General features: G+C 39.7%; 1 protein-coding gene across 1 annotated transcript in view; it reads right to left on the reverse strand.

The window, feature by feature from the left end:
• LOC110164462 (cadherin-4-like) overlaps positions 1 to 27922 on the reverse strand; it is a 394436-nt gene that overhangs the window by 127026 nt on the left and 239488 nt on the right. The window contains exon 4 of the mRNA XM_055166406.1: positions 6730 to 6956. Within this exon, the coding sequence (XP_055022381.1) occupies positions 6730 to 6956 (227 nt within the window). The remainder of the gene's footprint in view (positions 1 to 6729; positions 6957 to 27922) is intronic.

The following is a 27922-nucleotide window of genomic DNA, read 5'->3' on the forward strand; positions in this document are numbered from 1 at the left end:
CCGCGTTTGTTCTGATGTGGTCAAGGTCCCTGCGCGGCCGCCTTGTATCTGTGTGTATCTGCACAGCCCAAACAATGCTTTCAAGGCTGACTTCATTAGATGGACGCCCAGGAGGAAAGCTTTTAAGGAGGCTTTAAAGGAAATGTGTCAAGCAAGCTGCCATGTGTGGTGTATGTGTTTGTGTAGGAGGGAGGGAGAGAGGGAGAGAGAGGAGAGAGTGGGGAGGGAAATAAAGAGAGGAATAGAGAGGGGGAGAGAGGGGGAAAGAAGAGAGAGAGGGAGGGGGGGGTTGGATGGAGGGAGGAGAGGGGGTGCCATGTTCAGTTTCATCAAGCAAGCGCTGCGTTTTACACAAACTGTCGACTGTGCAATTCACTCTACCTAATGGAGTGGAAAAACATGCCTACTGTAAGAATATGGCCACTATAGGAAAAGTGTAAAGACGTTAAGTACGCTGCAATGGCTCTGTGCATGTATCAAAGCACAAATGGAGTAAATATTAGATCAATGATGTCTAGTTTAGGGCTTAAAAAGTGCACTACACTAAAGAAAGTCCCTTTGGTTTATGGGTTGGATCATTTTTGTATACAACAGCAATTGTATGATTTAAAGCTGCTTTGACAATGCTTAATCTTGCCAGATCTCTGAAACTAAGCATGTTGGGTCTGGTTAGTACTTAGATGGGAGACTGCTGGGAATAGGAATACCAGGTGCCACAGTGGCGCAGCAGTGACTCTAGGTCTACTCACCCACACACCGTGAATGAGTGTACTGTGTGAGTGAGTGGTAGGAGAGGCCGATGGCACAGAATAGCAGCCTCACTTCCATCAGTCCCCAGGCAGTTGTGGCTACACAATGTGGAGTGAACTGAATTGATGTAAAATGTTTTGGATATCTTGAAAAGACCTCTTTCCTTGTGCTCTGATGCAGCCAGCTTCTGTCGGACTAAAGGACCTGACTCAGTGGAACATGTGTGTTCTTTCTGCAACAGAGGGATGCTGATGATGCTGATGGTGAGTCTGTTCTGTGTGTATATCGCGTTGGAGATGGTTCATGTTTTCAGAGATCAGACGTGTGAAGGTTTAGCGCAGCTCTGTATTTAACATTTCACTCACTTTATTTATGTTGGTCACTTTATTTTGGTTACTGTTGTGATGAAAAGATGGAAAAGTGTTTGTCTTTTGGACACATGCGCACTCAACTTTATGTCAGGATACTCAAAAAAACCCGATCACACCTGGGACACTGATGTGCATGTAAACACACTCATTGAGTGGTATGGTGAACTCAAAGGAGGTGTGCCATAGCCGAAACATGGGACTGTGAGGCCACAACTCCAGTGTTTGCGGTGTCAGATGCAGCAGCAACCTGCATTTGGTTTGTTGATTAAAAATGAACATGATCGACAAAATTCTTAATGATCAATAATCGATTAGACAAGTAGCCATGCCCATCCCTACAAAGAGCATAATAGCAATATAAATTGGTAAACTAGCAGCAATATCCCAAATAGGGAACAGCAGAAATGTTGGATCCCTACCCGATGATAACTGTATTTTTATCTGTAACTTTATCTTTTATATTAACAGTGACCTAAGTAAAACTAATGTGACGCAAAGAAAAAAAAAGTTTCCTTGTGCATTTATTCTGGTATCCAAACAACTCATATACAAAGCATGTACATTTCTAAACCAATATACTGTGACAAGTTCACCCAGACCTGCTCCTGACCCCTCTGCACTCTGTCCATATTCAGCAGGCTTATCTGTGCCAAGGCTAACATGGCTGTGTGCACAAACAGGCCAGTCAGCAGCAGCACAAAACCCGACCAGACAAATATATTCCTTCACTTCACCGGGGGCTATGCCGGATGAGCTTAAACCAGTACAATGAAAATACAGAGGTGGAGTCAGACTTGGATGGAGAGTGAAGAGGAGGAGGAGGTGTGGGAGGAGCAGAAGAGACCCCCCAAACACCAGCCCAACCCACCAACCCCAGCTCTGAATAAGTCATGCTTCAGATCCTTTTATCTGCACATGCTAACAGGTGCGAGCGAGCTCCCTTTGGACACAGGAGTAAGGGAAGAAAGACGGGGAAAAATATGAAAATAAAATCTTACTATGAAAACTCTGGCCAAGGTACTCCTACTTATCATTCAGTATTATTAAAAAAGACAGTTTGAAGTCCATCTTTGAGCTGTCAGAGTTGAAGTTGAAGTGAGAATGGACAAAAAACAAATAAAAAACTACCATTTGGAGGGACCATGTGTGGGCCCTTGTACTTTTTCTTCATTAATTTCAGTTTGTCCACCTTCTGCAAAAAAGGAACTATCAATCTCATGGATTTATAAAACATTACTGGAAATTTTTTTATCCACTTATTTTCAGTCAAATCAATCTGAGAAATATATGGACCAATTGTACTTCAATCTTTGAAAAAAAAAAAAAAAAAAAGAACAAAAATTTAACAGGACTTTTATATTAATACCACCTGGACTTTTTTCCCCCCAATTACAAGTTTGTAAATCTCATTATTAGTGAGATATGCTTTAGCTTTTATATGGGAATTGTCAAGACCCAACAGGTTTAATGTGCTGTCAGATCATCCTCAGGGACACCTATACTTATATTTACCCAAAATAATTCAGGCGCAATTTGAAATCTGGCTTTTCTCTGTGTAGAGCTTGTTTCTTCTAAAAATTAGAGTAGTGTCTAAGACTGCAGGGGCTTAATGCTCAATTCGGATCGTGCTCAGTGTTTACAGAAGTAGCCTAAACATGGATGGTTGCATCGAGCACCTGGAGATTTTAAAGTTGCTGTAGTACTGGAGCCAGAACATGTACAGCTTATTTGTCTCAAGGAGGATATTGATATGAAGGAGGACGAGGTTTTTGGCCATAGCGTTTTGTGGGGCAGTGGCAGCAACGTCCATCGAAAGGAACGTGTGGGTGCAGAGTCACAGCCAAGAGTGGTGGGATTGACATGTGCTTCACTGCTTCACACAGAGTTCATACACAATTTTTGTATGACGAAAAGAACATTTTTGTACATTTGTGACGTGTAGGTTGGATGAATGTGACCTGGCCGTTCATACTGAAGTCGCATATCAAAAGATCAGATATGTATCGGTTTTAGGAGCACATATCCTTGTGGGTAGTTGGTCACATTTGAAAAAATCGGATCTGTGTCATTCAGACTGTCATTAAAAGATCAGATACAGGTCACATAGGGGTGAAAAAATCTGATTTGGGTCACTTCAGGCAGGAGTCTGAACGTAGCCTAATTGACTCAAGGATAAATACCTCAAAACTATAGCCATGTTTGAGTATATGCTTCATAAAGTATAGCCCATGTGTATTATTATGTACTTTGATGAACTCTGAGAATGATGTAAGCCACTGACAAAACGTGTAGCAGAATTTTACATAAATTACAGATTTAGGTGGAAAGTTGCCATAACAAATCATGCATAGCTATCTGATGCATGTGTAGCTATATTAGGTAGGAGGACTTCATCTCATTCCTCCACCTCCACCCGTCTATACACGACCACATATAGGACAAAAATTGATTCCCGTTTGATCCACCCTAATCTCTCACATGAAAACCGAAATATAATTGAGTGCATATGTAATGGAAAAGCCTGCTTATGTACACTGTTGTTATGTGAACTAAAATCAGTGAGTGTGAAATGGATGTCCCCCCCGTGTGCTCCAGTCTCCGCCCCAGCCTCGGTGCCATCAGTCTGGGCCAGCTGGCCGTGGTCCTGGCCCCTACCCCCTCCACCCCCCATACACCGATGCCGCCCCAAAACTCTGCACACTTTGATATGAGCCCGCCCCCGGCTACCCAGACATCTGGAAGTTATTATTCACCAGAGCACGCCGCAAAGCACTATTTCCATAATGAAACATCGCATTTGCTTCGCAGCGCCCTGCTTTTTCGATGGCGTACGAATGAGTAGCACATTCCCAGCTCACAACCCCATCTACAAGCTCTCTCCTCCTGTCATCTAAACATCTTAACACTGGTTCGACTCGTGAAGAAAAGCGAATCTTGGGGTCTAAGTATCCAAGAAGAAAATAACCAAACCAGCGACGTAATTATCCTAAAAACTAAATAATAACAAATTTGTCTAAATAATTTGTTGCCAATTTGCTCTCAGTTTAAAGGTCCTACATTACACAAAATTGATTCTTGTGAGCTTTAAACCATGTTCTAATGCAGTTACCTCCTCAAAAATATACCTAGAGTTGTGTTTTGTTTCATTTACACATTTGAGTAAACCTGGTTTATTTGTCTGTCTACAAAGCTCAAAACACTCTGTTCCACCTCGTGATGTCATGTAGTGGTAGTCTTCAAGTTAACAGCTACTTTTTACCTTTAGGTCAGTAGAGACCAGTGTTGTGCAAGTTCACACTTTTCATGAACTAGTTCAGTTCACACATTTACAAAGTGAACTGTTCACGTTCATAGTTCACAATTTAAATTTTGAACTAATTCAGAGTTCAGTTCATTTTATTTAAAGGTGAGATATGTAAATGAAAGGCTGAACTTATTTTTCAAACTGACTTCTGACTAAACTGTGCGTATATCATGTTCGAGATGGTTCATGTTTTCAGAGATCATACGTGTGCAGGTTTAGTCATTTCACTCTATTTATGTTGGTAACTTTATTTTGGCTACTGTTGTGATGAAAAGACTGAAAACTGTTCGTCTTTTGGACGCATGTGCACTCAACTTCATGTTGCAGTAACCAGGATACATGCACCATGATGAAACCGGGATGCTCAAAAAACCCGATCAAACCCAGGACACTGATGTGCATGTAAACACACTCAGTGAGTGGTACAGTGTGTCCAAGGAGGAGCCAGAGATGAAACGTGGGGCCGCAACTCCAGTGTTTGCTCTGTCAGACGCAGCCTAATTCCAGGGCTGAAATGATCCAAATTATTCTTGTGAAGGTGTAGGGAGTTTAAAAACACAGTGGAGCACTTCCTGTATTGCCAGATGACATCACAAGGTGAAGAGCAACACAGCCTAATTATGCACTATTTGTAGGTTAAACATGTGTGAATGAAACAAAACAAAACTCCATGTATGCTTTTGACGAGGAAACATTATAACATAGATATGAAAATAGCAAAAATATGCAAAGATTTTTTTTCCACAACACTTACCATGCTTGAGTTACTGTTGAACTTTCTTAGAGCTATCCACTCACTCCATTACTAAGTGAAAAAGCTCATAAGATTAACCATAATGGAGATGAATGCCTATAGACATGTTTTATAGCTAAATCATAAATCACATTCTGACCTTTTGAGTAATATGCAGCTCAATATACACAGTCCATTATGATGCATTGTTTATTCTGTAACTTTCTATCAATCAGTATTAACGTCAGGAGCTATTTGAACCACAGGAGCTCATCGACGACCTTCTTCACGCCTGAATCCCCCATCGTCAGGTCACCACTTCTCCTCATCGGGCCTATATATATTTAGATACTGACCGCTGGAAAAGGAGAGCTAAACATCTCCTTATCTCAATTTGTGAATGTCGTTCTCATCCTTGGTCAATGTTTCAGCTTCTAAAGAGGCTGCACCCTATCCAGGTAGTGAAATGTTACAGTATATTGTAAATAGCATAGTATCTAGTATGTTAACATGACTGATCTGGTGTCTGAAAGTTATAAACTCATCCCCATGATTGACCCAGATTTTATGAATGTGTTAGGAAAGTTTGGGCTGTGAAACTTTAAACTTAACTTTGTCATCCACAGTTTGGAAAAATGGGTACAGTCCATTTTGCCCTGCCGCCTCTGTCCCTCCATCCTTCCCCTAACATGAATGTCAGTAAAGATGACCTGCTCTTTGTTCTTTGTGGTCATACCTGCTTGTTAATGCCTGTTCTTATCTCAGGTTGGGCCTGGTTAGCACTTGGATGTGAGACTGGGAATGCCGAATGCCACAATGCCGCAGTGGTTCTTTTGGAAACTTGGTGGTTATGTCCTGGGGTATTGCCACTTTGCGTAATGTTAGTGTGTGTGTGTGTGTGTGTGAATGTGGTGTGAGTGTTGTAAGTGTTGGTGGTTGGAGAAGCTGATGTTGCAGATGGACAGTCCTTCTACCCATCAGCAGTGGCTACAGTCTTCCTACTGCGTATAGAGTGAGTTAAAACTGTAAACTGGTGTCTTGAAAGGCGCTTTATAAATCCACTGCATTATTGTTCTTCATGGAATTTGTCAGTTATAACGGAATGACTGAACAGAACAGAAGAAGTAGATTGACTTAACATATTGCTATCTTACCCCAAAAATAACCTCTTTTGACAGAGAAGATGATGATCCACATTTTTCTCTAACAGCGACTGCGCCGATCCACAGTACCAGCTGCAATCCTTAGCTCACCTCTGACTACTCTTAAATAGAGGTAGTCCAGGACCCCCGGGTCTCCAGGGCTCAGGATGTTTTCCAATAACAGCTTACAAGTGAGGGGAATGGGACTCGCCCCCTGTGGCACCATGATTCCATCACTTTTAACCATGTGCGACTGCTACTTTTTCTCCCCCACTCTACAATCTCTCCTCCTCTGTGAAAAACCCCAAGGAGTTTTGACCTGATTCTCGCCTGCCACTATCACCAAACCGCTGGAGAACATTTGATAGCTGGGACAAGCTTTGGAATGATAATTGAATTTCTGTGCCGAGCGGTAAGTGTCAAACTCACCTTATTTCCATTTGGTTTAAGTGCAGGAGAAGAGTCTGCTGATAGTTGCACGACAGTCTCCCACACCTGTGAGTTTGGACCATGAGCGCTGGCTGTGAACTGGACTGGTTTGTCCAACAGCAGTACCTCCTCCCGGACATAAATGGCACCATCTAGTAGAACGGTGAAGCGGGAGTCACTGCTCTGGAAGGTCACAGACTTGTTTCCCATGCAGTCATCAAATTTTACTGTGGACAAAACAAGAGGGGAAGAAAAAACATCAGTTTTAAGACACAATTTTATTGATTCATGATACATCACATTACTTTACAAAATATTAGTAACAAATATTAATCAACATTAATCACACGCACTCAAATGTATTTAATTTGACAGTGAAGATGCAACTGCTTTTATCTCCTCTAGACAATGATCGATCGCAGAAAATGTAGATATTAAGAGAAATACAACTATCTGTAGAGCTTTTTTTATCTAGACTTTTTTTGTCTTTTTTTTTTTTTTTATTTCAAAAAATGTCCATTAAAAAACAAACAAACAAACAAACAAACAAAAAAATATCTGTGTTGGAAATATAATCATTTAAGAAAAGACTAAAAAATTACCTGTTCAACTAATACAAGAATGCCATAGATTTCATAGCATGTTTACAGAAGTCTAAACCACAGGGACAACAGATTTTTTTCAGTTGCAGGCAGGATATTTTGTTCTTTGCAGAGGATATTTTATTGACTGAATAACTGCAGTCTTAGCTATTTGAAGAATGCACAAAATCAAATTGCAATTTTGATTTGATAGAGACATATTGTGCTGCCCTACTTCTCAGATAAGGAAAAGACAGCGGCACACTGAAAATTATATTTATAATGTAGAGGCTAATCAGAACATGAGAGGTAGATAGACTTAAACACATTTCTATCTTACATCCCCCAAAAACTTTTCTTTTTACTACAAGGACAGAATTATATATGTATAAATATATATATATATATAGAGAGAGAGAGAGAGAGAGAGAGAGAGAGAGAGAGAGAGAGAGAGAGAGAGAGAGAGAGAGAGAGAGAGAGAGAGAGAGAGAGAGAGAGAGAGAGAGAGACCATACCACGAAAAACTTAAAATGAAGAAAACTTAAATTGTAGAACCAAGCATCACCAAAATACCATGAATTTGTCGTAAATATCCCAGAAGTATCAAACTTGGCCTCCGCGACTATGACCCCCTTTGGACCTTTTTCCAAATTGAATGGATTTGAAGCGTGGCCAAGTTTCATAAAAACACAGTGAGAGTATTGCTGACAAACAGGAACAAAACACAACAGTGGCAGAAGTGGCCTTTAGGAGAAAGTGACACTTTAAATTACCAACTTTGCAAAAACTGTTTACATTTCACGCCCCTGTCAGATTCTATTGATTTCAGGCGTCGCATGACAGTTAATAGTGCTATGATTTCCCTCCAAGTGACAAACTGAATGCTTTTAGCTTTTAATCTGACGAGAATGGCTTCACTGTCTGTTCTTTTAAGGTGGACTCTCGCAGTTAAAGTCACAAGGTCATTGGGCTGAACAGGACCAAACGGAGAGCACAGACTATTGATTTTTTACCTTCCAAAAAGAACAAAGCACCATAAAAACAAAATAAATTTGAAGAAAAAAAATAAATAAATGTGTGCATAGAATTTTAATCATGGATGTGCTTGAAATGAGATTGGATTTTACATATAATTTGTTGTTATTACGTAAAATAGTGTCTGAAAAATATACTGGAGATCTTTAGTATCCCAAATAAACTGACAAAATTAATACGGTAGCACTTCAAAATAAGGCCTGTTACTTAAAGGTGCACTGTGTAACTTTTTTTGTGGATGGTCCAACTGCTTGTCTCCATGGAGCTGTGACTGCTTTGCCTGGAATGTTCCACAGTAGAGATGCGCGGATTGCGGTTACAACCGCGGTATCCGCGGTTAATCCGCGGGTCGGGCGGATGACGTGACGAAAAATTATATTTTAATTAAATTCGGGCGGGTGGCGGATTAACTACTAAAAAAAAAAAAATGTTAGTATTGTTACCTACATCTGAAAAGACGAGTCTCATTGTCTATGCTTGTAGTATGAAGTGTACCTCATATCCTTAATTAGCCCATTTGACCTCGTTTTTATGTTCGAAGGTTAAGGTTGTGTCGGGTTATTGATGCCTAAGGTTTACGAGGCACATATTATATGCAGTTTACTTTATTATTTCTAATTTATTTCAGCTGTTTGCCAACACATAAGTGGCTATAGGGCCATTTCGATATCAGATATATTTTAAAACACGCAGACATTATAGCGTAGACTGCCACTCGGGGGATTTAAAACTTAAAGAAAGACCGATGGAGTGAGGCTATGACTTTGAAATAACATCGGGCAATGGCAGAATGTTCAGAATGTAACAACATCCAACACGAAGGCAAGAAGCTTCAAAAACAGCCTAGTCGGAAAACATTGTCAATTAATTAGCTGCGCAAGAAAACCAGGTAAGTTTGGGGTTGTTACGGACAATTAAGAATGTGAACATACACGCTGAGCGAATTTTGGAATGAATGAGCTACAGAGTTTGCATTTTTATCGAGGCTCCTTAGTTTGTTTGCTGTATGATTGTTCTAAAATCTAAAATCTATCGGCGGATGGAGGGCGGGTGAGGTTTTGAAAACCTTCGGTGCAAAATGGACAGCGGGCGGATGATGAGTTTTGTGTCGCGGTTGCGGATGAAAAAATAGCCCATCCGCGCATCTCTATTCCACAGTAAAGCATTAACCCCTTAATGACAACTATCACAAATATGCAACAAATTTAGTTTAGTGCATATGTAATATCTTCCTAGGAACCTTTAGCAAGCACTTGTTTCTATTTTTTGCAAATTTGCAAAATACCCAAATTTCTTTTTATTTATTTTTTTGCTTTAGTCAAATTATTAATCTCAACTTAATTTACCATCTACTCAAAGGCAAAAACACACACTTTTTTATACACGTCATATAAATTCAGGCATTACAGGGTTAAAATCATCTACTAGTATGTTCATAAAGATATGCAGAAACAAAAGTAGGGCAATATACAGATCAGATCTGTGGAGAGCCGTCTTTTTCATGGTAATTTAAGCAATATAAACACTTGTTGCGGTGAAACATTTCGGGCCAAACAATCATATCCCCATGGAGACAAGTAGGTGGTGGACCCTCTGTCAGAAAAGTTACACAGTTAATTTTAGTTAAATTTTGTAATGCAGACAGATGATTCTGTAAGGAACACAACTAGATGTTAAAGAGAAGATATTATGCAACATTCTGGACCTTCAGAGCATCAACACCAAAACTAAAACTAATTTAACATTTTAATATGCTATTTTCAGCAAATATAACACTTTCAAAAAGGTAATAAAAGGTAACTTTGCGAGCTAAATATGCTACACATTAAGGCAAGGCAAGGCAAGTTTATTTGTATAGCACAATTCGTACACAAAGTAATTCAAAGTGCTTTACAGAATAAGAAATACATTAAAATCATAATAAAAACAAATCAAAACATAAATAATTATGAAGATTAAAATTAAAAAAGAGAGACATAAATTGGAGAGAAAAGTGCGGAATGAAAACCTTTCAGTTATATGCACAGTTAAACAGAAATGTTTTGAGCCTGGATTTAAACAGCGTCACAGAAGAGTCTGTCTCACATGTTCAGGAAGACTGTTCCAGGTTTTAGCTGCATGAACCTGAAACGCTGACTCCCCTTGTTTAGTTCTGACTCTGGGCACCAGCAGGAGGCCGGTCCCTGAGCTCCTCAGAGTGCGAGATGGTTCATATGACACTAACATGTCACAAATGTACTTTGGTGCTCGGCCATGGAGAGACTTGTACACAAGCAGAGCTGCTTTAAAGTCTATTCTCATTAACAATGAATACCCCATAGAAGTAAAATACCCCCGCTTTAATACGCAGTTAACAAATGGTTCGTGATACACTTTGTAAGTAATTTATAGGCAGCCCATTTCAAGGCAGTGAGCTACAGCACCTTGTAACATAAAACGCATCTTTAAAATTTGAGCAGCTTCTCTAGAATGTATAGGACATATACAGACAGCTCCTTTCTGCCTGCTGAACCCTGACAAGCTGAGCCAACCGCACAAATAGCCACAGCCAAACACAGTGACAAGCAAATAAATACACGATGAAAATATATACTGGGTGACTCTATAACTTTTAACTATTATACTGACTTTTTAAAGATATTGCAAATCACTTCAACCTTGAGACTTGCATCTTCAATAAAAAACGAATCACACTTTTACAATGTAATGTTGCACTTATAAAACCCTGTACGTTACCTTCACAGCATCGCACTCACAACTTCATCAGAAACAAATAAAAATAGTTCAGAGACACCTACATCAGACAGAAGGTGCAAGCAGATAGTCATGTCGACCTCAGAGTTATTAAATACTATTTCTTCTTCCACATTCAAGCTGAACTATCAGGCCCGCTCCTGTCTGATCTCTCCTAAGCCTTGATGAGAACAAAGCAATAAACGCCACAGCGATCTTGGGCCATTTTGACCCTATCTCGTGACCTCCTTCTTGTTCTACCACTCCCATGGGTCTCTTAGCTGGGGGATTACAATGTCTAGACATCATATCGTAAGAACCATCGAGTGGAGGGCTTTAAGGTTCCTCTTCACTTTCTGTATTTTTCCACCACTTGACCAAAGTAAATGGTAGAGTAAATGTGTCTTTGTTCTGTCAAAATAGCTCTGTAAAGGTGACACTGACAGGTGAGGTGAGGTCACATGTTTCAGACGCCGTGAACTGCTCTTCACTTGTGCTCTGTTGACTCAGACTCCAGTTAAGGCTTTAGTGACACTTGATACAGCTGATGTCATCAACATTCCCTGGGTGTGAAGCTAACTGAAGGCACTACTCTGTTAGAAGCTCTGTTACTCAAGTTAGACTTCTGGGCTTTATTTTAACACAGCCTGACCAGAAAGAGTGAGACCATTGTTTTTTTTAATTAGTTGAGTCAAGTTGAGTTTTGGTTGAAAATCTCAAATAGAACAGTGAAGACTTGATCACAGGCTTCTGAAAATGTATTGTTTAAAACCATTTTGCATTTTTTTCCTTGAGTTTCTTAAGACTATCTTAATACATTTTTTTTAACAGTTTTTACTGAAGTGTGCATTGTGTCATATATACTCAATACAAAAAGATCAAACTGTCAAAAAACCAAACACACTGGATGGGGTTGCTAATGGTAACACTACTACAACACCAAGCATACTCTAATGGACAGTGAGTTCTTCATATATGATTCATAATTTCTTAAGGAAATCCTCATAATGAAATGAAGAACTAAAACATACCGGACCTGATTTTTTCTCTGCATATACTTTTAATTCTGCTCAGTGTAATATGTACGTGCTTGCAAAAACAAGTAACACAACTATGAATATTTTTCTAACCATTTTGTGGAATGGTACCTTATCTTACTTTAGATTTTCAAACAACTCCTTAAACATTTATTGGCCTTAATGGAATAAACAGTACAATAAATGTTTAGAATATTCAATTTAAACAAATATTCTCTCAACCAAACCACATCAAATGTGTCATTCACAGAAGTATGCAGATAGAAAAATCCCCCCAAGTCTCGGACAGATACAGACGACAACATCTGTGACTGTGAAACTGGCTCACATTCTGTTCTGTTCTTCTACAATTATTTCTGTGGATTGCATTAAAATGTATGAGTGCACCACACACCAGTTGGCAAACATGTGTCTCTTTGTTTGGGACTAGATTTTTGTAGAAGCTACTCAATTATATAAGACAGTGAGAGTACAAAGTGGGGCGTATTGTGCCTCTAATGTGCGACTTTGAAAGAGAGTCAAAAACACGCAGCAGGTGGTCCCATTCCCATTTTCCCCGTGCCCTCCAATTAGAGCCTCGTCTGTGCGTCTCTGAGCGGGACAGGAGCCAACAGCGCACACGTACAGGCGACTGGGGTTCAGGCCTAGCTTCAGGCTAACACTTAATAGGCTTTCTATACTCCAGAGCTGCTCCACTGTCACTTCACATCAACTATGGAGCAGCAGCGTGAGCTACACACCTGTACTGTTTAACATGGAGGCTTTTAATATCAAGCACAAAGATAATCAGAGGAACTCATTTGCATTTAATAATTATCTTTACCTTGTCAAGACATTTTAGACCCAAAGCTGTTCAAAACGTAATATATATTTGAACATACCTGATCACAGGAGTACACTGTGACATTTCATTTGTAAAGTTGTGTTTGTTGAATTTTTTAATGTTCAGTAGAACTTTTGTCAAAATGTATCGCAGTGAAAAACTTGAGTAACTGAGATTTTTATCATTTTGCAAATATGAACACTGATCAAAACTAGTTCTTAATTTGTCATACATGTAAGTTGTAAAATACTTTTTTGGTTGTTGTTTAGCTGTCACCAACACTGTAGCTGATCAGCATGTTTTTGAAGGTAGGGGAAACCAGAGAACCCGGAGGAATCTCATGCAGAACATGCAAACTCCATTCAGAAAAGACCCACCTGGGAATCAGTTTCAGGGATTTCTAATGAGGCCAGAGCACTAAACCTTGTGCCATTTTTGTACAGTAAATTCTATAAAAAAAACAAAACTTCAACCCATTGGATTACAAAGCCTGGTTATCACATTCACATTACTCATATCACTTTGCTTCAGAATCTACGAACAGAAAACCTTCCAGTTATACAATATCTTTCAGATCTAAAACTAGAAGCTTACCTCACCATCAAACACTAACCTTATCTTTGAGGTACCAGGTAACGTGGGGTCAGCTTTCATCATTCAAAACTACAAACATTTTACGTGGAATCTGGAAACTACTGTATTTTTTTTTCTTTCACACTGAAACTATTGATAGAAGGTCTAATGATCCATTTGTTTTGAACACCAGCTTATATAGGAGTAATGTACTTCACAGACAATACATGTGTTCATAATGTACAAAACTGTAGTAAATAGATGAATTGAACACAGTGTCTCTGCTGTAGTCTGTAACTTCTTAGCAGCTCATTTTACACTGCTTCATAGCGCTCATGTTTTACAGCACCTTGTAACATAAAAAGCCCCTTTAAAACGTGAGCAGCCTGTAGTAGAGAGTACATGTGAAGACAGCTCTCTCCTCTGCCCGCTGAACCCTGACAAGCTCAACTCACCACACAAATAGCCACATCCAAATACAGTGACAGGCCCTGCATCGCCGCGTCATACCCACGGGCTCCTCTTCTTGCACCAATTAAAGAGAATGACAATGCCAATTTTACCCCTCCATTGACTCTGCTGGCTCTCCCATTCAAACACACATACGCACACCGGAGCTGCCCTGTACCAGGCCGGTCGATACCTCTATATGAGTGAGATTATAAAAATGGGCCAACAACAGCAGTGAAGCCCAGAGGCGCACTGCACATTAACAAGTCATCTAAAGCATTTGCTGTGTCCAGGTTGGGCATTGATCTGACAAATATTACACCCAGACTGCTGTGCCAAGGCAAGGGATGTGACAATATCAAAGTTTAGTGTTACGATTATTGTATAAGTACCCACGATTATTGATACCAGGACAAAACTAAAGTGAAATCCTTAAAAGTGCACTGTCTAGCTTTTCTAGTGGAGGGTCTATTGTCTCCATGGAGATGTTCATGTTTAATCTGGAATATTTTGGTATGGCATTAAACGTATCCATCTTGTATTTACTTCATAATATGTTTTTATTGACCTAAAAACTTGAATTCTGACTGTGAGGGTGCTTGCCTCTAGCCAGACGGGTGCCACCTAGTGCCTCCGCTCAATTTGTCTCCAGTGACTAGGTCAGGAATCGGAATACACCAAACGGTTTGCAAAAACTCAAGAAGTTGTAAATCGCACACTGGCCAGTCAGTGAAGAGCTGTGAAGCCATGATGTCAAACTCAAGCGCCTGTCTGGGTCACTTTTGTGGTACAGCGCAACAGTAAACAAAGCGGTCGAGATGGATGTAGACGAAGACATTCATTGTATATTGGCAACGATTCCCAAGATCGAGGATTTAAAGCCAGAACAAAGACAATGTTTGGTAAATTTTATCAAGGGGAAAGACGTTATTGCCCTTCTTCCAACAGGATTTGACGCATTACATATATCACGATCAAATAGCAGCAATTGGTTAAATAAAAAAGTACTTGCCTACTGTCGAGCGAACAAATCCTAAAGCTGCAAGGTCAGACGGTTTCCACGAAGTGAAACTGGCTGATGAATCAGGCTAGCTCGCCTCTCCAGAGATCTAACATGTAACTAGTCCCTGTGGAGTCACCTGCTGTCTCTGTAGAGATAAATAAGTATAATGTCATACTATGGAACAATCTAGGCAATATAACATGGAAAGAAATAGGTGATGGACGATTCACCAAAAAAGTTACACAGTGCACCCTTAACTTTCTTTCACATGTATTGTCTAATACAGGGGTCGGCAACCCAAAATGTTCAAAGAGCCATATTGGCCCAAAAAAACAAAAAACATAACTGCCTGGAGCCGCAAAAAATTAAAAGCCTTATATAAGCCTATATGAAGGCAACATAGGCTGTCAGTATATTAGCTATATAAGCCGACTATTAAAATGACTAAGTCGGCTACAAATACAAAATGAGCATTCATGTTTACACAAACCTCTTTTGTGACCCTCTCATACTCGGTGCGCCGGCTGTAGCCACTGAAATCAGGTGGTTTGTGTTTATTCCTTTGTCATTTAGGCCCCATTTACACATACATAGGTATTTTTAAAAACTGAGACATTTCCCTTCGTTTGTACACATCGTATACACACAAACGGCGAATTCGCCTCTGAAAACAAATCTTTCTAAAAACTCTGGCTAGAGTGGAGATTTTGGAAAACTCCGGTTTCACGTTTGCGTGTAAACTGAGATAAACAGAGTTTTAGGAGCTGACGCGCTGAAAGTGCGACCGACGTTTACCTGTTGCTATGACGACAATGATGGAAGTATTCAGAGCAGCAGTCGCATTTCTTCTGATTGTGCATAGGAGCACTCAGAAAACAGCAGCATGTAGAACTTTGTACGCAACTCACCGCACATCAGCCCGGAAGCTCTGAGCTCGGGCAGCAGCACCAAACACGGGAGCAGTCACTGTAGCACGCAGCCCCTCAAGATGGGGCTGGGGGTCCAGTGTTGGTCAGATTGTCCGGAGGCTTCGTCCTCCATGTCCTGGTTCCAAACGGGGGCGTGCAACACCAGCACGCATAGGACTGGGTCCGAGTGCTTCAGTGCAGTCATCTGTGCGCTGGTTCCGTGCGGGAAAAGCGAGAATGCGCTGTGGACCACAGGTCCGGGCGGGCTGCTCCGGTCCTCCACGCTTGACCGCGGCTGGTCACGAGGTGGTGCAAAGCATCCGGACAGAAGCGTGAATCCCGTTTGGTTCGTTATATGTTGTTCTGAGTGGTCCATTTGCACACGTGTTTTTTTTTTTTTTTTGGGGAAAGTGCTTCTCAGGTGGAGGCACCGGACACCACCCCCCCCGCTTCAGCTCATCTGTTTGTTCTGCTGAAACACTTTTCATGTGTTTGCATTTGCACACAGCTGATGGATCAGATCCATGAGCAGAGATGAACGAGGGTTTTACCCCTAAAGAAACCATATTAAAACAACAACCAAAAAAATCATTCCTTTTCCATTTTTACTCATTTTTGAAAAACCTCCAGGGAGCCACTAGGGGAGCGCTAAAGAGCCTTATGCGGCTCTGGAGCTGCGGGTTGCTGACCCCTGGTCTAATATATAGTCGAGGCTTATAAACTATTAAATCAGACTTTCTAAATTCCTACGTACATTTAATATGACATAAACAGACAGAAAAGAATGAACTTTACATTTGGGTTCATTTTTTTAGGACAGACTGAAGTGAAAAAAATGAATTCTGAAGTGACTGGTATTCAAACCAAGTATAAACCAAGTATAAATCTGTTTAACTAGTTCCTCTCCCTCACAAAGACTTTGGTACAGGATTCACATGCATGATTTTTTTTTAGTCCTAGCACAGCTTTAGAACAGCTTATTCAGACATCAAAGTAACAAAGGAGAGCCAATCAGCTTTCATCCCAAAGTGTCTAATAGTGACTAACATGGCTCTTTCTTACTAGTTTCCCATCTATAACATGAATTAAGCATGTAGGGGTCAGATTTGTCACAAAGTTCTCCTTTTACAATATACCTAAAGATGCAATGTGTCACATGATTGTTATTTGAGAGACTTTTTTCCACATTGTGTCAGTAAAACTAGCTGTCATGGAGATAAGCAAGTGACACTCATAGACTGTATATAAAAATGGACCTAATGTAAACTCTTCGTATTAACCTACTCGGCATGATGTCTTTATTTCACTATTTTGTACCTAAAAAAATTCCTATTCCTAATGTGGACCTGGCTCCAAATTTGCTCCTATAACCACTAGCATCATGACCTTCATTTGACTAGAGTCGAACGCTGTGGGTGACGTCACACTCCCTTAGTCCACTTCTTTATACAGACTATGGTGACGCTGCCGGGCTTAGGGTTTGAGGTCAAATCTCCTTACAGGTTAGGTCCGTTAGAGAGGATGTTTTACAAGGTATTTTCTTCAGACTTCACATTAGACAAGTTACCTGAATAATCACAATAAACGAAAAAACAAATTCTCTGGATATCCCTGGCCACACACTCCTTCACTACAGCTCATTGAAGTGAAGCGCAAGCCATCTTCCACCTCTCCTCCTCTACTCTCTAGCGGCGTATGATTTCACTGTCATCCAGCCCTCCCCTTACTTTTCTAATTAAAGTTGCCGTCTACCTTTGGACAAGACAAGGACAAGGAGGGAGCGCTAGCGCTGAGGAGAGAGTTGTGACCTTCTCGTGCTCTTCCTCTGGACAGTCTGACAAGAAGTAGGTGACAAGTGTTGAAAGCGATGTGCAAAAGAAAAGAGGAGCCCAGAGAGAGAGCGAGAGAGGGAGTGACAGAGGAGAAGGTGAAGGGAGGAAAGAGGGAGGGGGGGGCGGGCGTGCGGAGGTGGCAATCAGTGCAGACACTGAGGAGAGAACAAGGGAACATTAAAGGAAAAGCGGTAGAGTGTTGTTGTGAGGATCTCTTGAGGCGTCGAAAGTTTGTAAGGAAAGTCATTTGAATTGTTAAATGGTGGTACAGTGCATTGACTTCCGATAAAAACAAAAGTATGTTGGTGTAGGGTGGCACAACAGTGACAAGGAGGGAGCGGAGGAAAGGGAGGGGTCTTCTAAATCTGCAAAGTTTAGAGTGAGAATGACCATACCAACTTTATTTATAAAGTACTTTAAAAAACTTTACAGCTGGCCAAAGTGCTGTACACAAACACAGGATAGACAATGACAATCGCAGCAGAAGAGAATACACAGTACAAACACAATACAACTACTAAAAACATAGTAAACAGTAAGATGCTCAATAACAAGAAATATTCATGTCACTTGTTAAAAAACAGTGAAAAAAGGTGCGTTTTTAGGAGTGATTTAAAAACAGGTACAGACTCGGCCTGTCTAATCTCTAATGGCAACTGGTTCCACAGCTGTGGGGCAGCAACAGAAAACGTCCCCATGAAGCTTACGTTTAGTTTTTGGGACTGCAAGCTGGAGACATATCGGTTGGTCGATATGTTAGGTCAATATTTGAACTTTTTAGCATATTGGATATCGGCCTTAAATATCCAGCACAGGCTGACATTTTGTTTTGGGTGACCTGCAGCCTGAACATACAACTTGATTTGAACACTGAAGTGCAAAGAGAGTTTTTAGTAAATTCATGTAATGTGGGAAAAAAATAAAAATAAAAATCAGCTCTACAAAAATATCGGCAGAGCTTATGAGCCACTGGTTCCTCTGCATTCTAAACCATCCGTATCGGCATATTCTTTGAAAAAACAAAACAAAAAACATATTAGTCAATCTCTAGTGTAATATGCGATATATGATGATATATTACATATGACCACGAGCTTAGGAATATTCTGTCTATTTGATACAGGCCATTATAAGGCCATTCTAGTGTTAATAAAGGTCTGCAAACTGTAATCATCGTCAGCATTTGCAAAATAGGATTCCCATTTAAAGTACAACATTCTATAGTTGGGACATGTGAAAATGATGTGAATAAGTTCATATTAATTAATAACAGTGTCTTGGATCATATATATATACATATATATATATATATATATATATATATATATATATATATATATATATATCACATATATATATATATATATATTTTTTTCTTGCAGATCTTAGCTCTCAGCCACTAATGAGCATCTTCAAAGCTAATTAACTAACTAAAAATGTGTATGTTTTGAAGCAAGTAAAATCCCTATTTCAATATGTGTTACAATTCCTTGTCTGGTGAAAATAGGTTTAAAAAGTAAATTTACAGGTTGTAAGAATAGTAAGTGAAGTGAATACTTTGCATTAAAGGTCACTGACTGCTGGAGCCTATTGCAACAATTTAAGTCTCTGGACACACATAAAAAGGAGCATAATGATGTTTCAAGAATGAGATGAAGATCCACTGTTAGACAACCATTCAATAAGCACCATTTATTCACTGGGGACAATTTGGAGTCACCAACATCAAACATCCCAACAGTGAAAATCGGCCCTCACCCAAAATTACCCAGTGCTGTTGCCAAGGCGACTCCATGTAACCAAATTCTAGACAACACCAGATTGCAATTGGTAAAATGAACATCTCTCGGGGCGACAAAGTTTATAACAAGTCATTTGAATTGTTAAATGGTCTTACGGTGCATTGACTCCACGAACACAAAAAGCTTGTCTTCATAGAGAAATGGGAAGTGAGGAAGAGGGGGAGCGCGGGCGACGAAGGGCAGCGGACTGGCACTGGCATCCTGGCTGTGTCCACTGGCTCTCCCTCACTCACAGCATTGGAATGGATGGGGTGCTCAGATGGCTGTTTAAACAGGTTAATTGGGCTGGCCTCCCGCGAGACTGGGACAGATGGATAGATGGGGAGAGTGTAGAAATAGAGTGCGACAAAGAGAGAGGAGAGGGAGGAAGAGGAGGAAGACTACAGTGGCTGGTGATCACAAGCGCGGCGAGGAATCGTATTGTTTGATTAGAGCGGGCGGTGCACTGTAGTGGGTCGGGCCTGCAGAGATGGACAAGGACGCAAAAGCAAGTCCACTGTCCAGTATTGAAGTAGACAGAGTAGAGCAAACTGAAGATAATGAAAAAGTGGTGAAAATCTACCAGGAGGTGATCGCTATCAAAACTTATCAGTGAGAAAAAGATGCCATATGTCCAAAATGTATGTGAAAATGTCTAATTAAAGCTGGGGTGCACAACTTTGAAAATGCAAAAGATGGAAGCAGGTTGATAAAATGTTACCTGCAGCTTTAACAGTTGTCTAGTGCTCCCACATGCATGCATTTTTCTGGCACGTGTCCAGCTTAAAGGCGGCACATTTAACAAAAGTTTAAGAGTTTTTATACTTATTTTTCTCTTCTTAGAGTTGTACTGACTAACAAACTCTTATACAATATGCAGGGGCAAAAAATTAAGTACTTATTTACAAGTAAGTAAGAAAGTAATAGTTGGTTGGCCCAGGGTTAAGAGACTGTCTGTAGTGTTTCATTCTAATATTTATACAGTTGTAAAATATAGCTGTTTAGATCTCATTAAGTGTATGAAATGTGGGCCTACCACATGTCTGAACTCCACACCAAAAGGCCTGGTCAGGGAATCAAACCCATGATCTTCTTGCTATGAGCTGAGAATCTTCAAGGGCCCATATTCCACTATTTTCTGATTTATGTTATAATGTTGTTTCCTCAAAAACTTACCTGGAGTTGTGTTTTGTTTCATCCACACATGTTTAAGACACAAACCCTGCATTTGTAGACTGAGGTCTCAATCCAATAGGAGTTTGATCCACCTACTAATGTCATGTGATAATACAGGAAGTTCTCCAAATGATTTGAAACTCTGTACACCTTCACTATAATAATTTGGATAATTTCAGCCATGAAATTGCCAATCTCCTCTGAACAAAAGATAAAAGAAGCTGTTAACTACATGGCATCACAAGGTGGAACAAAGCATTTTAAGATTTGGAGATGTAGACTAGTAATGCAGGATTACTCAATGTAACAGTAAAACAAAACACAACTCCAGATATGGTTTTGAGGAGGTAACCACATGACAACATGACTTAAAGCTCACAAGAGTCAATTTTTGCACAATATAGGCCCTTTAAATTGTTTAAAAGGTCACATAAAGGAGTTGAGTTCAATATCCAAACCAAACGACCACACAGACAATCCACAGTTCGAATTTTTAAGAAAGTAAACTGTTTTTGATCCATAAAATAAAGTTGTGAATGGAATGGTTTGAATGTGGAAAGCGGACATCTTGAAATAACACGCGCCTGTGAAAGCGTTTAATCCCACTTTCTAGTATTCATCTATGGACAGCTTTATACGACCAACTTTAGAAGACAGTTATTTGTTTTTGAAGAATAGAGAGAACAAATATGTACAAAGTCGGACTGCAATAAGCTTGAACCACACAAAAGCTATTTGCCTGTCAAACACAACACTGATCATACATTATCACAGTTCTTCAAACCTGCCTGCTTTCCATTATCTCCCTGTTTCATGTGCTTTGTGTCTAGGCAGAGTCGGAAAACCCAAACTACTGTGTCATGTCTGAGGACTACAAAGGAACAGCAGATTCCACAAACACTTTTAACTCCTTTAACTTCCCCCGGGCTACATTTTAATGGGTAATGTTAATCGCAATTTCACAGTTTGCCGGTTCTACGCCAGTGATGAAAGAAGATTTGTTTGGTCAGAAGGAAATAGACGCGTAATGAGAAAATTGCTGTTCCTATCCATCACAAGAGAATGAATCTGCGCAGTGCAAATGTGGGAATACGGTGAACTTTGTGTAATAGAAAGATAGAAGGAGATAGTGATGTGGAACTTTTCTACAAAAATTCTGAGTTATTTTAAAAAGAAATGAGTTAAGTAGATGTAATGAATAGCCAATAAAGAAATGCCCCAAAACATTTAAAGGTCCTGCATTACTTAAAATTGACTCTTGCGAGCTTTAAGTCATGTTAGAATGTTTATACCTCCTCAAAAACAAACCTGGAGTTGTGTTTTGTTTCATTCACATGTTTGACTAACCCTTTATTATGAAACCGTTTACACTACATCTCCAAAACTCAAAATGCTCTGTTCCACTTTGTGATGCTATAAAGCGGATGAAGTGGTAGTTTTCATCTTAACAGCTATTTTTATCTTTTCTTAAAGCAGAGATTGGAAATTCTGGGGCTGAAATGATCCAAATGATTCTAGTGAAGGAGTATGGAGTTTAAAAATTTAGCGGAGCACTTCCTGTATTACCACATGACATTATACGGTGGAACTAAGTGTTTTCCGTTTAAGGCAGGAGCTCAGTCTAAATTTGAAAAGTTTGTGTGTTAAACATGTGTGAATGAAACAAAAAGCAACTCTAAGTATTTTTGTGATGAGAAAACCCCATTATAACATGGATCAGAAAATAGATTAATATGAGCGCCTTAGAAATCAAGTGATCTAGAGCAGGGATCACCAAACTTTTTTTCTCTGGGGGCCACATTATTGCACACACATATCGCCACCTTATTGTGTGACCCTAGTGACGCAGATTATATTCGTTGAAAACCACCACAATTTCTTTACATATCAGACAAACTGCACAGTCCTTACACTGAACAAAAAATAATCGGTTGTCCACTGTTCTGTGAAAACTCGGCACTCTCTGTCAACTTTTCGTACTTTAACACTCGCCATTTTGCTGTCCTTAACTGCACTACAGTACTCTGAGCGTGCGTTGACTGTCAGTGTTTGATTTAGTTTCTCAGGTGACGAAAATTCTGTGGCAAATTCGGCAGCAAATGTAAATACGTCATAATAATTTAAATATAAATATAAATACTTCATATAGATATCATTTTTAATTGAAAAAATCGACAGAATACAAGATGCAGACATGCCCGCGGGTCTTAGTTTGATGAGCTTGTGAGTGAAGATTGATTCTGTCTCGTCTTCACTACAGTGCAATGCTATTTCCATTCAACTTCAAGTATTTTGATGTCTGCAACACCTCTCCATTCCGGTGCTTATATTGTATCTCATAAAACACTTATAAGTAGAAAAGCTTCTGTTGGGGCTAAAGTCAAAACTGTATCTCTGAAACTGTGAATAATGACTCAACCTCTTCTGTGAAGTGATTTTAGTTTCAATCCAATATCATATAAATATAAGTAGTTGTTTTGTAATAAAATACATTGAAATTCCTTTCCTGTAAACAATTTTAACCTTGGCGTGTAGCAGTCTCATCATCTTCACTCCACCAAGCTTGGACTAATTTAAAAATTATATGTGTAGATTAAAAAAAAAACACACACACCATAATTTATTTATTTGTTGTTAAGTGTTGACATTTTTGCAATAGAATCTATACTTTGATACCTCAGTTCCTCAGAATCCATACATTTTTGCAACTATCTGTCTGTCACTACTTCAACGCAAAGTTCTCTATTTGCGAATTTCAAACATGTATTTTCTTTCTCAAATTTCAAGTAGTGAAGTTATGCAGTCTGGGTTGTTGAGTTGACGCCTTTATCTCCTCCAGGCTGGACTACTGTAACGCACTCCTCATCGGGATACATACATCCAGAACAGCGCTGCCAGGATCCTGATGAGGGTGTGAAAATTTGACCATATTACCCCCATCTTGAAATCCCTTCACTGCCTCCCTATCCCACTCAGGATTGAGTACAAGGTCTCCCTCCTCACTCACCAGTGCATCCACGGACACTCCCCCAGTACCTTAAGGAACTCCTTACTCCCCCCTCACGCACCCTCCGCTCTGCATCCACCGACACTCTCCAACCCCCCAGAACCAAACTCTGCAACATGGGTGATCGGGCCTTTTCAGCTGCACCTCCAAGGCTTTGGATTACTCTCCCCGACCACTTGAGAGCCCCACAATCTACTTCTGTTTTTAAACGAAATCTTAAAACATATCTTTTTACTAAAGCCTTTTGTTTGTATTTTATTTTTGATTTATCTTACTGTAATAGTTTTAGCTTGAAGCACTGTTTGCTGATGCACTTTTATTCACTGTTTGTACCTGTAGCACTTTGAGATTATTTTATGTAAAGTGTAATATAAATAAAATGTATTATTATTATTATTATTATAGTGTAGTGAGTCCATACCGAACGCGGCCAAACACACACATGTATGAGCGTAAAAAAATAAAGCTGCATTACAGATGTTTCTTTTGCTCAGAAATACATTAATGTCTCTGTGAACAGGGTTGCATCTCTACAGACCTGATCTGATTTAATCTCTATACTGTGAAACATCACATCCAAAGCAATAACATCTCCATGACGACAAGCAGGTGACGGACCCTCCACCAGAAAAGCTACCCAACGCACCTTTAACAGCAGACATTTTACCACACGAGTTTGTAACTGTGAGTCCATACTACAGCGGGGCCCCTGCTGTGGTACACGGGAGCATGTACAGACAAATCAATGGCTGGTGCTCACATTGGTACAGTTGCAGGGGGAGCACGCACACAGATATTGTTTGGACTAATCAGCATCTCCCTAACCGCTCATTAGTATTCGCCCAAACGAGCACCGAGACGCCTGATTGGTCCTCATCAATTCTGTGCCATTTGTGCGTGTGCGGAGAGAGGATCCAGCCTCGCTCTGGTACCAGGACGCCAACAACACACTGTGATTGTTGGCTGTATGTGTGACTAATGAACACACCAGTCAATATCAAACATGGCTACTGGAAACCGAGGCAAGTTTAAGCTCCAAGTTTGCATGTGCACCAGACCAAAACTTGTCCGATAAAACTTGAGAAAATATAGGAGAGCTGTGTTGTATTGATATTGGTGAAAACGATTGGGCCTTTAAATGTCTGACTAAAGTTGAGTCAAGTGTTTTGTTATTCAAATATTGGGATTTTTTATTGGCAAAAAGGCGAGTACATTTGTAATACAATTTACAGCATCTCAGTTTTTCTACCAAACATCCACCAAAACCAAAATACTAAGCAGTTGTGTATTAAGAATTCACAACTTTATATCGATTTAAAGGTGCACTATGTAAAATTTCTGGTGGAAAGTCTGCTTGTCTCCATGGAGATGTCAGCAGAAACAAACAAACAGGTCAAGTTGCAAGTCAGGTCTGCGAAGAAGCAAACCCGCTACCAAATGAATGCATGTTTTTCGAGGTATTTACTGGAAATTAAAGCACATATAATTGAATACTTGCAAGACTTAGAGTTAGAGATAATATTAATGTCATACTGTGGAACATTCCTGACAAAGCAATGACATCTCATCATGGCAGATCATCCACAGAAAAGTTACATGGTGCACCTTTACAAAGTAGAGAACAGACTAAGAAAACTGAAAGTGGAAGACTGAGGAAATCAACTCTGTTGGCAATTAGATCCGACTTTAGTGGTGACTGGGAGAAAAGGCAGTGCTTTAGAGGATCAGCGTTAATATAGTCTGCTCCCCTGAAGAGAAAAGCCCCGAACAAGTCCAAGGCCTGGAAATACTCATACAATCAAATAAGGGCCAAACTTCGACCACTTTCTTCATAAGTTACACACAAGTTAGGAGAGAACTAATTAGCAATTTATCATTCTAAAAGAGGTCTTTTTTCTTCAGTGCATTTTGTTCAAGCATTAAACTATGCAATGCAAGTCCACTGAGTATTCTAACAGTAAAGTAGTTCATATGGTACCACTTATTGCATGAACTAAGACTTAATTTATAATACATCAAATTGTTTATTAAGAATTATTCAATATTAGTTACTTCTTAATTAAGGGGTTAGAAGTCATGGTATTAACTAAAATAATGTTAAGGTTTAGGTACATTTTATTACCTCTGGGGCATCTCCTCTGAAGCAGTGGGGGTGCAGTACCATGCCCAGAACTCATCTTCATGATCTTGGTGTTGGTCTTGGTCAGGAGTAACATAACTGGAGGATTTGACCTATGGTGCTACGGTCCTATGGTGTTTTGGTTTGATGGGAGAACCTGGAGTGCCCAGAGAAAACCCACCCAGACACTCAGCCACCATGTCGTGTGAACAGAGTGAATTAAGTGTGAATTATTGTTAATTAAGTAATTGTTGACTTAGTTCACACTATATTAACGGCAATAAAGGTATACTATAGGTTACTATAGTGTTACCATTTCTCCTGAGGTTTTCTCTCCTGTATAAAGCCTACTTTGTTCTGAATAACTATGTATTCAGTGCTCCTCATAACTCCATCCCCCTCTTCCTCTCAAGGCTGGGTCATTTTCCCTGATTTACTGTGGTTACAGGGAGAAATCTAAGAGTCAAGTGCTTTGTGGTTGTGGTTCAGCGCTTTTTATAGATCGATAGCCGACAGATCCAATGATGGATTTGATAGGTACAGTACAGGTCGGACCTCCCTGGAGCTACAGCCCACATTTGGTGGAGCAGCACAGTGGACATTCTGCTGTGCACTGCACAGTCTGAAGGCCTGAGGCAGACCAGCAGAGGACTCTGGGACTCTCAGACCACAGGGACGCTGCACACTGGAGCGCTCTAAATATATGTGTCCATGCAGTCGGACCAGGAGAGGCAAGATGAGTGATTGTTTCATAGTTAAAACCTATATGCATGTGTTTCAGAATGAAGAAAAGTAAGGACCATAGCCACAGTAATTAACTATTCAAAACAATGTTAGTTTGAATATAAACAGGAAACTGAAACCATAAATACCAAAGCAGGGGTTAGCAGTAATTATTCTTAATTTTACCGTGCTATGTTGACAGCAGAAAATACAACAGAAATAATTTGGGCATTTTATTTAAGTGTTAGAATATTGTTTCCTTCTCAAAACATACCAGGAATTGTGTTTTGTTTCATTCACACATTTGTTCAGTAGAGAGTGGAAATTCCAGATCTGAAATCATCCAAATAATACTAGTGTATGTGTAGTGTAGTGTAGTGTAGTGTAGTGTATGTAGTGTATGTAGTAGTAGTAGGAGGAGGAGTTTGAAAACACAGTGGAGAGCTTTCTGATGAGGGTTTGAGTTTTACATGACAGAAACAAAATACAACTCAAGGTATGTTTGTGGTGAGGAAACAACATTTTAACATAGCTCAGAAAACTGTTTAATATGGTCCTTTTAAATAGCAAATTCAGTGTGCGGTAATATGCAAATCCTTGGACATCTGGAAACTGATCTAATGTAAAATGTATTACAAAATTTACAAAAGAAATCACCAATGCATCAATCATGTAGTCAAAAGGCTGTACGTGTGGTGTTTTTGAGCCTATAGGAAATCCCAGCAATATAAAAGGTCAAGAATCTCCCCTCAGTTAATGATAAATGGAAATACACTAAGAGTATGGTAGCAGAGTTATGCTTCTGTCAAGAAATTTGCAAGTTTGAAAAATGGTTGTTTGTAAAGTTATCAAAAATGTGCCCTGTACAGTAGAAATCTGAATTGACTGTAATTTATTATGTCGTTTTGTAATGTAGATATATGGTGTTTACTTGTGTGTAGACAAATAGGCTTGATGAATGCTGTACCTTGACATATTTGGGCGTACAGCTGCTTCCTCTGCCAGAACCCAGAAAAATCATCTGATAAGTGAGTTCTGACTGTGGCAAGCAGCTGTATGCCCCAACATAAAGCTAGCATTTATCACAGCGATCTGTCTACACACAAGAAAATACTCAAATATAAGGGAGATGTAATACGCACACAAAACTTCAAATTGATAACATTGTTTTTAAATCATCATATCAAATACATCCCCAATCTATACTAACCATATCACAACTATTGCTTTACTCAGTGCCTCTTTCAGTCTAGATGAAGGAGCAGACGCCGCCATAGTGGAGGCCATAAAACTAAAGACTTCAGCTTTGCCTTTATTCCACTGTTTGCCTGCGAGCGTCAAATATGCTTGTTGTAAAGAAAAAGAAAGAAATAATTTTCATATTGTTTTCTCAACTTTCCCCAAGGAAGCAA

This window comes from Boleophthalmus pectinirostris, unplaced genomic scaffold (assembly GCF_026225935.1).
Source record: "Boleophthalmus pectinirostris isolate CB_2022bp ecotype Guang Dong unplaced genomic scaffold, ASM2622593v1 HiC_scaffold_8, whole genome shotgun sequence".
NCBI lineage: Eukaryota > Metazoa > Chordata > Actinopteri > Gobiiformes > Gobiidae > Boleophthalmus > Boleophthalmus pectinirostris.